Raw genomic sequence first — 13,376 nt, forward strand, 5'->3', positions numbered from 1 at the left:
GCCCCGCAACGCGAGCTATGTGCTCGTCGCGGGCGGCGCAATCCAAAGGTGGGAGAAGCGATGGGAGGGGCCGCCGTGCTTTGCTTTGTTCGCTACATCGAGTGTCCCCGCCACGGAAGCCATGGGAGTCCAATACAGAAAAACAATGCTGCTATACAATTATGTGTGATTTTCAAGGGGATGTTTTGACTGTTCGATATAAACAATAATTTGAAATACCCGAGTGTGATATAACCGGGATCGACAGTATGTCTATTCATGCAAACATGAACACATAAACTCTCACCTTTGTATTCGTGAATATGAATGTGCTCAGTCTTCCCTTCGTTTTTGAATGTTGTGTCTCTCCTTTTGAGTAAAACTTAGATTACAGAATTTCTGATGTGCTATAGTAAGTTACAGCTAAAGAGGGTAGGGCGAGGGAAAGGAAGGCAGGGGAGGAGAAAGCAGACGGAACACTGGAGACAGGAAGTTTCCCCCTCTCCTCTCCAGTGTTCCGTCTGCTTCCTCCTCCCCAGCCTTCCTTTCTCTAGCCCTACCTTCTGACTTGTCCAAGCGAGTGACCTCCTGTTGTGGCCGGTGTTTTCGGGTATGCAGGGAGCCACAGATAGGCATGGAGCAGCATGTTCCCGTTATCTTCCTGGACTTGAGTGGTGAGTTCGTCCTCATTCCTTATGTCTGGGGGGAAGTTGCACTAACCTCCTCTTTCACATGGAAAACAGATGGTTCTGACTGTTGTGAAACCTGGATAGAATTGATGCATCTCAGGCAACTGACGAAGGATGGGGAGAGCCTTATGTCATGCCATCATTTTCCATATTTAATTTGACATTGTACGAAAGTATAAAACTCCAATTTTTAACATATAGTACAGGCACATCTCATTAATATGGGCATTTCCATTTCCCCTGAAAATCTTCCATTAAAACAATACAGAAAGCAGTGTAGTTACCCAGTTCGTCCCGAAAATTGTTGTCTGTATAGTGGACAAAACTATAGAAGCTTTGTAGAAAATTGAGGGGCACGTCAAAGGAAGTGGACAAGGAGGAACAGGATTATTCTTTTGTCTGGTGCAACTATCTTGTCAGGATGTCATTGATACCTTCATGTGATGTGTGCAGTCCCAAAATGGCTATTAACTGCAAGTAATTTTTTTTTTTTTTTTCATTATAGTTTGAATGTGTTTTGCTTCGTGGTGCTCAACTATGAATTGATTTTCTACCCTCAAAAGATTGTTTTCTTCTCGTTTATTTCTATAATGGAGGGAAGCACCTGTGTCGGCGAAAATGAGTAACGAAGGAGAATGGTAGAAATCTGAACCCCACAAATGCTTTCTTTTGAAAACAAGCTCATGAAACTTGATATCCCTTTCATGTTCTATAAATCTAAGCAGAAATTAGTTTGAGAAAAAAAATTGTTTTAATGATAGTGGAACAAGAAAAGCAGTGCAAAATAGCGAATGCTGCCTTCTGCAGTCCTCATGTCTTTCCACCGTTTTGCTAGTTACAGTTTTCAGCCTAAACTGGGTGTCATCAACTTAGAAAGAAATGGGGATGAGAAAGGTGACAGCGTCATGCTGCGGATGCTTGAGTCTCATCTAGGCGTCTTTTTGAGATTGTTTGTACGTCTTTTTTAAAGAACCGTGTTGTCGCCTGTCTTTTTTGCAGACGACATGAGCGTTCCGAACTCTGGGGAGAATGGTCTCCAGGTGGCGGGGTCCAACTCGATCCTCCCCAAGGAGCACCACTCCCAGCTCTTCAACCTCCCCATCGTCAAGCACTGCGACAAGGACGTATGTCTCCTGATTCGACTCGTCGTTGTTAAACTCTGAATGCGTTATGGGGCTCGTTCCCACAAGATGAGCATAACGTTATGAAAGGGCATCACGAAAAAAACGTCGCATGGTTACCATGGAAGCATAAATTAATATTAACTTTAACTTAATAATATATAATGGAAATATTTTTTTGGGTTTATAGGAACCATGGCGCCGCAAAAGGCAAGTGGCCCATACCATGAAGGCCTGCGACGCCTCATCTAATGATGATGTGATGAGATAGTGTACAGATGACAGAGGTGCTGACAATAAATAAATGTACTTATTCAATAATTACACTCATTTTAGCGATTATTCATATATTGCCATTAATTAATCGTAATAATTTATTAATTATAAAGAGAAAAATAAATGCTTGTGCACAAAATTATAGCTCTAGCCCTCACGATTTGCTGGCCGATGCTCTTTTCTGTGCTGGCTGGGCAACACAGACATCAGCAATAGTTAGTATGTTACATGATCATGTGATTACTGTAGGTATTACATAGTTCACAAGAGTTACATGATTATGTTACGTTATCATGGTGCCATGCGACATCACATGACATGCTTATAACATCACATGACCGTTTTCAATTGACATGTTTATGCCTTTAAGCTATTTAAAAACTTGGTAATGTCAGAACTCTAGTATAGTATGTGATTTTTTTGTTTGGTATATTTGTGTGTATGTTGTTAGTGTGTTTGATGTATGTGTGTGTTTCTTTTGTGTCTGTGTTGTGGTTAGTGTTGTGCGAATATTCAAATATTCGAATAGTATGTTATTTGATATTTGCTTCGAGATGACTTGCGATATTCATATTTTTTCAAGTGCTTGTCGTGGTGAGTTAGCCCGATTGAGTGCGCTTCTTACCGAGCACCGGCACACCGCAGAGATGCAACATCCGCGAAGCTCACTTTTGCGGGAGTTGCTTCTCCGCAGTGTAACGGTGCTTGGTAAGAAGCGCACTCAACGGGAATAACTCGCCGCAATCAACAATTACATTACAAAGTCGTGTGCGCAGAAGGTAAGCACACGTTCAGAGTGTGATGGCGCACTCGCGCGTAGTGTATTTATTAAGAAATTAAAACTTTGTGATTGTTGATATGTGCACCGCAATAAAAATTTCAAAGCTAAACTGGCTATTATGCAAGAGTATATGTTAGGCAGAGGTGTCCTGACAACCTGCATTTATAATTCATAATTGTCTTTTTTTTTTTTTAATTCGAGATTTAAGGAAGTATTTTTGTGGATAGCAGAATTTATAAATCCCCTCAATTAGGTATTGCCGGGCATCTTTAGAGGTTTAATTTTACGTCAAATGCATCATTTGCTTGCCATCCCCATGTAGGCATTGGACTTTCTGAGGCTGCAGTCAATAAATATAGTTGGAATAAAATTAACTTAGCTTTGAAATGAACAGGTGGAAGCTTAGGGACAACCTTCTTGAGTTCAGCTGGGTTTTCGTTTTAAGTATTGTGCACCAGTGAAAGGCTCGGAGAAACTATTTGATATTTGATTAGAAGATATTCAAGCAAAGCCCCCATTCACTTTGAACTTGAAATTCATTTTTTGCCAACGTCTTGCTACTTACCAAGAAGGCATGTTGCTGTTGGTGTGCATCATTAAAAAAAAGGAAACATAAATTTCTATTAAATTTAGCAGGAAAAGAATTGTCCACAAAGGGATGAAGGTGTTTTCCCTCTTTTTGGTTTAAATGTCGCCACAGTGGAAGCAAAGGGGGCGTGCAGTGATTTCCCTACACACACCTCTGGGGGGTGTGTACACCCATTCTTGTTTTTCTGGAGGCCCTTCCTTAATTTGCAATGTCCCCTCTATTCTCAATGCCTCCCCCCCCCCCCCCCCCACCCCCTAAAAATTTAGACACCCCCCTAATTTCAATTCCTGGGGAAACCCCTGGGCACGTGTGTTTTACCCGCCTCCCTTCTCTGGCCTCCATTTTCAACGCTGCTCTGCCCCGAGGTGTGAGGTCTCTCCCATTGTCTCCCCCGACGGCAGGTGTGCGCCACGGCGGCGTGGGACTCGTCCATCCACAACTCCATGCACCTCAATGCTCTGACGTCCCCCAACGAGAGGGTGTACCTCATCCTGAAGGTGTCGGTGCGGCTGAGTCATCCGGCAGTCATGGACTTGATCCTGCGCAAGCGCTTCGCCATCAATGTCTACAAGAGGCAGTCCTTCACCGACAAGATCCGCAAGAGAATCACCCGACAGGTGACCTCTCACGTTCTGTAGCGACCTTCTTCCGCCGGATGACCGAGTGGATCTGGAGAAACCCCCGTAGGCTGGCAACCCTGGGGTCTTCACTTGGGTCTAATACGGTTTAGCTTAAAGGCGTTAGTACCAGAGTACTTTTTCGTGCCATTTCTATGGCTTTTTCTTTGGCTCCCCACATAATTGCCAAAGTGCCAGACTTGAGCCAGCAATGCTGCATACGAACTGAAGAATTAGCACTGAAGCCTAAATCTGGCCCCTGTTTGGCAATTTGTGCCCAGTGTTGCCACATGAAAAGTGAACAACCAGAAGTGAAGCTTAACTCTGCTGCTTTTTTGGCGATTTAGGCCCAGAGATGCCAGGTGACAGCCAAACTACCAGCAGTGACGCCTAGCTTTGGTACTTGTTTGGCAAACTAGGGCCAAGATACCCAGACTCTGGCCAGAAAAAGTTATCTCTACTTCGGCTTTTTGGGCTTGCTCCCAAGAACAGTGCTTTTCTGGGCATTTTTTATTTTTAGAGCAATTCCAGCAGAAGTTTATTCGTCTTGTTTATCATAGACATATTAGTCACCGCCATTTTTACATCCATTACTCTGTCGTAGCACGCCTCACGTCTTTTTATGATGGGAGGCTTGCACGTGTTGTTTTGCCCAGTTGTGCACGGTACGCTCGAATTGCGATGAGTTGTTAGCATCGATGCAGTTCCGAGTCCTTTCTGGAAAAACCTGCAAGTGTCTGCACACTTTCTGCGCAGATATTATTTGTTTAGAAGTGTCCAATGACACTGTCGCAACAAACTTAAAACTTAATATTTTTACAGAATTACATATTTACTTGATCATTCTTTCCTCTTAGATGCATAGGGACATGTAGTCTTTGATTGTACCTTTAAAAACATATACTTATGTTTTTCAATTGTTTTTTTTAGGAGACAAAGTGTACTGTCATGCAGGCCTCTTGGCTGTTGACAGGCACTAAATAAACTTTCTGTCTTATTTTCTTGTCAGGTATGGAGAGTGAGGGTGTGTCTTACTGTTTTCTTCCTCTCCACAGGATGTCTACTTCGCTTCTGGAGTGACCTACGAGATTGTGGCGAGCATACCCAAGGTAAGTGGGAAGTGATTGGCTCTACTTGTCATATCGAGGACTGGTTCGCAGATTTCCATTTGTGTGTGATCGACCGTGTTGCAAGCGCTTGTGACCGCTCATGATGAGTGAACTCACTGGCACTATCCGCTGGGTAGTCTTGAGACATTTCTGTGCTGCATACATTTTAGGCATCATTCTTTCACTGTGTGCGTGAAATAATTGTGATGATGTTACGTGCATTTGTGCGAACCAGCCTTTATGGTTGCGGTTAGGTTAGGGTTGTGTCAGGGTTACGAACCCACCGGGATAACGTTTGGCAAGTTAGAGTTGCATTTAGATTAATGACCCACGAAGATTATGTTTAGTGGGTTAGGTTAGGTTAGAGTTACAAACCTACCAAGGTTATCTTTAATTAGGTTGCATGGAAACTAGATGAGGTTGGACTATCAAAGGGCCATTAAAAAGGCTGAGATTGTCCGTTTATGGTTATGACTCGATCTACAAGCTCCAAGTGTTCTTACAAACCCAAGATTGGATTGATATACGACCGATTTCCCTATTTCGAAAAGGAATGGAGTTTGCGACACGCCTGTTTAATTGCTATTCGGCGCACACACGAGAGGGCGCCATTGGACGTGCGGCAGCCAATTGTGAAGGATCGCTTCCTGTGTACGAATGGCACACTTCCGAAAATCGGCTCGCCATCAGTCGGTCCCTTTGCCATGCGGGAGGCGACTGCTCGCGATTGGCTGTCTCACATCCGACAGCGGCCTCCGGTTTTTGCGCTGAATCGCTGAAAAACGAGTGTCGTGACCTTTGATCTTATTTTTACCTGGGAAATTGAACACATATCAATCTCACCTTGGGTATCTTAGAATGCTCAGGGGCCGTAGATCAAGTCATAACCGTAAATCGAAGATCGCAGAAACTACTTTGGTGCCCCTTTGAAGACGAGCGTCTTGCATCTTCTCCCCTTTGCCCTTCTCTTCTCCCGACCAGGCCTCCGAAGACCCCGAGGGACGGGAGTCCCTGGCCCTGATGGCGGCCTCGGGCGGGGACGCGGGCAGCAGTGACGGAGAGAGCTACATCGAGAAATACACCCGGGGGGTGTCGGCAGTCGAGAGCATCCTCACCCTCGACCGCCTCAGACAGGCAAGGCCGCCCTCTCTGACCACGTGGTTACTCCTCCTTTCTTGCCGGCGAATAAATCTGGAAACGGCATGCAGAAGACCGGGCGGAAGTAGGAGGGCAGAAGTGCCGCCTGACGGTTGAACATTTATTGGGGAAAGACAGCCCAAACAACCGTCAGTAACAAAACAAACAGAAAGCATGGAAGTTCCGCGTTGATTGTGATTCACTGCTTATTAATGAACTCTATCTCTTTTATATACCTAGTTAAATCGACGTTTGACTAACGCAACTATCTACACCCTCTTTTTCCCGCAGCTTTATCCTTACCTCTTTTTCTTGCCCTCAATTTCCGAACGTGTTTGTTACGAACCAAGGAGTCTGGATTTGATGCGGTAGTACGGTACGAAATTAGCGGTTCCTGTGGCCGAGCGTGTTGACGGACTGCAACTCGGAGCACGTAAACCTAAACAAATGCGCGGCGCAATAGACCCTTTTCAAAACCCTGCAAGCAACATTGGCAACCGCCATTTCTGAGGCACCGAGCGCGTGATTAGATTTGAGTCTTCGCCAAACAGTAACGTAGCCCTCGTATCCACTGCGTGCTCAGAGTGTGTGCCCGAACGATGGCGGACTGGGCAATCGGTGTGGCAGCCACCGGACGGTGCACACTTTTGAAGACGGTTTGTCACCGGATGAAAGCCACGAGCTTGATGCGACTGTCCGGTCCACAGGAAGTGGCGGTGAAGGAGCTCCTGGCCGCGGAGGGGCGCCTGCTACGCAAGACGGCGAGCGTGCCCAACATCGCCCAGGGGATGCGGGGGGAGACCGGGTCGACGCTGCGCCCAGACGAGCCCCACCGCTGCGACTCGGTGGCCAACCTGAGCATGACTTCCTCGCTCAGCGAGGGCCTGGACCGCTTCCTCAGCGAGGGGAAGAACGCTGCCATCTCGAGCCTGGGTCAGTTCCACTGCTGCCCCTCTCCGCTTTCCGCTTTTATTGTTGATTGGGTTCGACGAGATGATGATGATCATCATCCTCGTAATAGTAACAATAAGAATACTTACTAAATAATAATAATATTATGTAATGGTATTTAATAATAACATTGAATAGTAATTAATAATATTGATAATTAACAATAATAATATTTATCAATAACAACAGAATAATAATAATGATGCTGATCATTAATAGCAATAATAATAGTATAGTAATAGGCTTGGCAAAAGGATGGGGATGATTGTGCACAGGAGTTGACAGCTAGCAAAGATGCTATGTCATTATATTATTGAAGAAAGTATAAATGTATAAATAAAACACGGAGGCCAAAAGGAACACTCAGCCCTTCATGCAGCTCATAAAACAATTCAGAAATCTTAGTTTATACGTCAAGATCTAAGCTATTTTTTGACTGGTCTAAATGACTACAGTTGTAAGAGTTCAGCGTGCAACATGATATAATCGTGAGGTGTGAAACGACCATGCACATTTTTTCGAAACTTGAAAATCTTTTGGTAGACTAGATTGTTTTATTATTTGTAAGACCCTTTTGGCTTTACTAGTGGCAGTTTATATGTGCTGTTGAAATAATTCTTTACTAGTATCATATAAATATGCAATCTTTCAGATGGAAAAAGGTTGGTCAGCATCCATTAGACTAAGTTGAAGCCGGCGTATATCTCTGTGGATACTGCGTGGGGTGAAAAACGAGAATGTGAAATGGGTGAAGAAATTACTTGGAGAAGAAGGAGGCAGTCGCATGCCAACTTGCTTTTAAGTGGGGGGGGGGGGGGGCAAACGAGAACCCCCCCCCATGGCCGGTGGGCGGTGCCTTTGGTATCTCTTGGGCGCCGCTGGCCAGTGTTTGCCCTGCCCAGTGGCAGCTGTTTTAGGGTGGGGGGGGCAAAACACATGCCTTGCCCCCCCTTTCTGAGAACCGGGGCCTTGCCCCCCCAGTTGGTACACCCATAGAAGAAGGCTCATCCTGTTGTTTCCCTTTACTCTGTACGCATCCTTACGACATGAGTCCAATCGCAGCACGTTTGATATACAGCACAAAAATATTTACTAAATTGGGGCGATGCATTTAGGACATCTCTCTGAGAGTACAAGAAATATGAAGTACATCTCATTTAACATATATTGGTGTATATCCCCATGTGCTATTCACTGATTTAATTTCTAGAATATGCAGAGTATTTCAACAATTTTGGGGATGGGAGGTAAACTGCCCTGTGGGGTGCCATATATTTCTAAATTTGCGTGGCTGTAGCACAACCCCACTTCTAACGTGCGGACATATTTTAACCTGCCCATTCATTGTTTCGATCATTTTCGATTTGTGATACTTGGGTTGTCGAAGAACGCAAGTCATTTACAGTCTCACTTACTAATGTTACATGTTTAGGTGTAGTAGATAGAATCTTTTAATTTGCGTGTCAACTCCTCCCTGCACATCCTTGACACTGTGTTTGGAACAGGCCCCAGATCCATTGAATTTACGGACGAGTCAAGAACCGCAGATGTCTCATCGCCCGTCCCTCCAATGTCTCTTCTCTTTCCTGTTTCTTTCCAGCGCGACCGACGTTCCTCAACCTAAACTTCAATCTAAACTTGAGCTTGCGGCAGGCGGCGGGCGCCAAAAGTAGGTCCTTCAATCGCGTCTTGAACTACGCATGATCACGTTTCGCCACCGCCTTTGGACGAAGTAGAGAATACCTGGTTGTTTATTTCGAAAATCAGTTTACGTTGGTGTCACTTTTCTGTTCAGTTCTCATCGTTTCATTTTGTTGTGGAAGTTTCTACTTCGTCCCAAGTTCTTGAGTTTGGTTCGCACCTTGTCAAGTCTCCTTAGTGTCCGTGTGGAGAGCACGTCATTCTTGCACGTGTCGTTTACTGGACCGCATTTTTTGCCCACCCATTTTGGTTTTCCCTTTTCGTCGGCATCCGTTATTTCATTGGTTTCTTTCGCTCTCGAAGACTTAGTGTCTTGACTTGCATTGTTTTAGTAGTTGTAGTTTGCATGCAGCCATTTGAGTTTGAGTTTGCTCGCACCATCGCTCGGTGTTTGGTACCAGGCTTACTGCATTAAATGTTTTTTTAGATACTGTCAGTTTTATTGGCACGTTCATTCGACATGTTTGGTTCTATTCTGGGCTTGGTTTTGGCTGCGTGGTTTCTCTTCTAAAACGTGTTCTTAAAGACTCAAAGATGTGTTATTTTGGGGTACTTACGCTGAAAAACCTTTTGCTTTTGTGACCACCGATATGGGCTCATAATAAGGCGTTTTCGTAGGTTATTTCGATGACGATACCGAATACTCTGCCAGTGCCTTTGCGCATATATCGTAACCTTTTCAGAGTTAATGGAACAATCCACGAAAACTCCTTAATGTTGCATTGCTTTTTGGCAGGGATATGGATTTCACTAGCATCTCTAACTACCGTAAAATACCGTGAAAGCACCCACTTTGTTCAAGCGCCCCCTATTAGCGTTTTGTATCTTAAGGGGGGACATGGCCTGGGAGGGTCAACTTTTGAACCAATGTCTCAAATTGATTCAAACTTTCAGGGTGAAATGAACCCCATTAGGATTGATGACATCTAAAGTTTCAGTCTTATCGGCCAACTCTACAACATACTATGCTTAACAAACTCCAGAAAAAAGTTACTTTATTAGGAAATGTATTTAAGAAAAATAATAATTGCAATCCACAAAATGTTTGGTTTAATGTGAAGTACAATACCCATAGTGCAAGTTAAGGTAAAAATTAATTGTAGAAAATGCAATTCTAGAGAAAAACAAAAACGCTCAAAAAGAGCAAACAATTTTAACAAATTTCTGAGTTTTAAAATATTCAGTTTTTGTCTTGAAGAATTTAGCTTTTTCAGATTATGAGTACCTTAACTTGTTCCTCAGTAAATTTCAGTCAAGGACAGCACTGAATGAAATCTTTACCCTTTGAAAATGTCCAATGATACATTTCCTCAGACCACATTTCCTGCCAAAAAGTGAAACTGAGAAAAATGCATTTGAAGTTTCAACTTTAGTTTTCTTTCTTTTCTGTGGGTCCGAGGTAGCCAAAATTCACCTGGCGCATTGTTAGAACCTTCCTCTTTGACACTTTATTGTTCCCCTGGCTATAGCTACCAGTTTGCGTCGTTTGTAGGCAAGCTAACTTTCGTAGCAGGCATCTCTTGACAGATAAAATGACAAGAACTAAGAGGCAAATAATACTAAGGAAGAGCAGCAGAGCAGAAATATGATCTAGAGTGGAGGATACTGTCAAAGGGTGTTACTGAAGATGGCACAATATCACATCACCGGGCAGGACCAATCGTAAATCCCGTTTCAGGTCTCAACTAATAAGATTGCTCATACTAAATTTTCACAATTTTTTTCTGTTTGGATATAAAGGGTTCTCCTGGCCATTGATACTTTTAAACTTGAAAGGCTTCTACGGGCTAAATCCAGAGTAAATGGCGCTTCCCATGAAGGTGAGATGTTCTGGCTATGTTAAACGAGTATAAAGCAGTGCTAAATAAATATGCAAAAAACTTGCTCTCTGTTGACTCGGAGGGCTGCCGACATGTCGAAAATAATTTATTGTGAGATAAATCCTGCATGTTTATAAATGAAAGTTTCTGAAACCATTCTTTGGAAGTTAATAAGCATAAACATATTATTTTTGAAAAAAAAGTTTTTTTCTGAAAATTTTTGAATTCCGAGGCCATGTCCCCCCTTAAGTGCCTAATTTTACTGGACAAGTGCCCGTGTCTAGATCAACACAGTTTTTAGTGAAAGTGCAGTCGGCACTCACCCAGTGTTTTACGGTAATGTGAATTTTGACCTTAACATCAGTGCAGCCACACTGAAATTGAAGCTATTTTTGTGTCCTGCATGATAACTTGTATAATAACTGTGGAAACATTTTGTGTGTTTGTGGTGAAGGGGAGAAGACATGTACTTTTTTGACACGTATAGAGTGTTAGGAGTCAGAGGGCTCTCGAGAAAATTAGCCAGAAAACTTAATGAAAACTGCATGTAACGAGGCGAAACCTTCACCAAAGGTGTATTTTAGTGGCACATTTTACCTCTTAAAGTTTCAGGATTGTGGCAGGCAAGAACGCAACATTTTTACTATAACGCGTTCGGAGATGCGTTCGAGGCACTGCAACCAACCAACTAATGGCCGTCTTGCACGGCGGTCTGAGGGAGCTATTGCTTTTGCTTTTCCCCAGCCTCCTCGTTGGCAGGCCTGAGCCCGCAGCCAACCAAGTTTGTGAAGCCCATGCGGACAGTCATCGAGGAACAGAGTCAGCAGCGGGAGGTCCAGCCCCTCCTCATCGAAGACGAGGATGAGCAGGTGTGTTCTGCCCTAATCGGTCGCCGAAACGGTAACGATGGAATTTACACTAGTTTGATCGTACTGACAAAGACGACCAGGGGACACATGATACGTTCGGCTGCCGTATGCATGAAGTGTATGGTTCGGCTAGCCTTGCTCACATCAGACCCCCCCCCCCCTCTCACACAGAGATAGCATGCGCGAAGCACATACTTCATGCGTATATGGTAGCTCAACATTCCCGCATCCCCCGGCCCTTGTCAGCGTGACCAAGTTAGTGTAAATTTATTGCTTCATAAACCAACCGTTCGCTGTCTTTACTCACCTGTTTTGCTTAGCTCAGTCGGTAAAGTTTCCGGCTGGAAGTCTTTTGGTCCTAGTTGGGGGTGTTCTTGTATTTTTGTGTTTTAATAATGGCCCTTACTTCAACGGACGGGCGTTGCAATTTTCCGTGGAAATGAGCGTGTAAACACGGTCTGCATTGATAATGCGGTGAAATAAAAACAGTGCAAAAGAAAAGAGAGGCGAGTAGAAGAAACTAACAAACCCGGACCGTGTTTCGAATCTCCTCGTTAAAAGGGGGCTCAAATTGCATTGAAGGTGTACAAGCAGGAGTGTGAAGTGAACATTAGTTTATTATATCCCATATTTTTCTATTCCTGCTAAACCACAAAGTCTACGAAAAGTTGGTTTCCAAAACTAGAACGTGCACCGATTCCTTACACGCAAAGTGCAGCGCAAATCAGTCAGAGCTAACATTTTTTGCTTGATAATGTTATTTCTGCCTGGTCATTCAGTAGATCACTATGATTGGCGATGTGCATGATCTGCGGGAAAGCAGATGTGCAGACCTTGTTAATAAGCAGCTGTTGTTCGAGCAACTGCAGCACTATAGTTTTCAAGTCGCAAGCAGAAATCGGATTTTCGTAAAAAAAAAGTCACTTTTTTACAGTACTCTGTGTGAAAACATTATTTCTTTATTTAGGGTGTAAGCTTTTAATGCCATCTCGAATGCAGTTTTAGGATGACGCCAAACGGGTCACTTTCCCAGCACCGAGACTGATGTTCCTTATTCCGTAACTTCTCTCTCGCTCTAGTCCGGAGACGAATCGCGCACAGGAGCGAGCGCCCGGTTGCCCTCGCCACTCGAGCCGTCCAGAGATCCGTCGGAGCAGACGACGGATGCAGGGAACCGTGCCGCGGATGTGAAGGAGAAGGAGGAGGAGTTCACGGAGTTTAAGTCCTTCTGGGCATCGGGCAAGGACGGGGAGGTCAAGTCGGAGGGCGGTGAGGAGCGCCACTCCAAGGTGGCGCCAGCTGCCATGACCCACTCGGCCACCAGCGACGGCATCGCCGACTTCGTGGTGAGTAGCGGCTGCTTACATCTGGGCTTACCTAGAGCCACAAGATGGGCTATGCTCGGAATATTGGCATTCATTTTCCCGTTTTCCTGTGGATGCCGCGCCGCCTTTTTGATTGGCAACAGCTACGATTAAAAAATTTTAGTCTTGTGCGAATAGTGGATTTTAAGTTCGAAGCGAATTCAAAGCGAATTGTGGTTTTGCTTGAATATTTTCGATTCGAATATCGAATAGTTTTTCCACGCCTTTCACTACCATGGCATAATGCTTAGACGAAAACCCAGCTAAACTTGTGAAGGTTGTTCTGCTTGTTTATTTATAAACTAAGTTTAATCTATCTATATTTATGAACTGTGACCTCAGAAGGTCTGGTATCTTGGGACGGCAAGTAAAC

At 44.2% G+C, this 13,376-nt stretch overlaps 1 protein-coding gene across 1 annotated transcript in view; it reads left to right on the forward strand.

The window, feature by feature from the left end:
• LOC8041513 (kinesin-like protein KIF13A) overlaps positions 1–13,376 on the forward strand; it is a 93,260-nt gene that overhangs the window by 66,165 nt on the left and 13,719 nt on the right. Inside the window, exons 26-33 of the mRNA XM_029974132.4 lie at positions 598–653; positions 1,668–1,792; positions 3,837–4,052; positions 5,108–5,161; positions 6,143–6,295; positions 7,006–7,231; positions 11,515–11,639; positions 12,719–12,985. Coding sequence (XP_029829992.3) covers positions 598–653; positions 1,668–1,792; positions 3,837–4,052; positions 5,108–5,161; positions 6,143–6,295; positions 7,006–7,231; positions 11,515–11,639; positions 12,719–12,985 — 1,222 coding nt within the window. The remainder of the gene's footprint in view (positions 1–597; positions 654–1,667; positions 1,793–3,836; positions 4,053–5,107; positions 5,162–6,142; positions 6,296–7,005; positions 7,232–11,514; positions 11,640–12,718; positions 12,986–13,376) is intronic.

This window comes from Ixodes scapularis, unplaced genomic scaffold (genome assembly GCF_016920785.2).
Source record: "Ixodes scapularis isolate PalLabHiFi unplaced genomic scaffold, ASM1692078v2 PGA_scaffold10__122_contigs__length_95168666, whole genome shotgun sequence".
NCBI classification, from domain to species: domain Eukaryota; kingdom Metazoa; phylum Arthropoda; class Arachnida; order Ixodida; family Ixodidae; genus Ixodes; species Ixodes scapularis.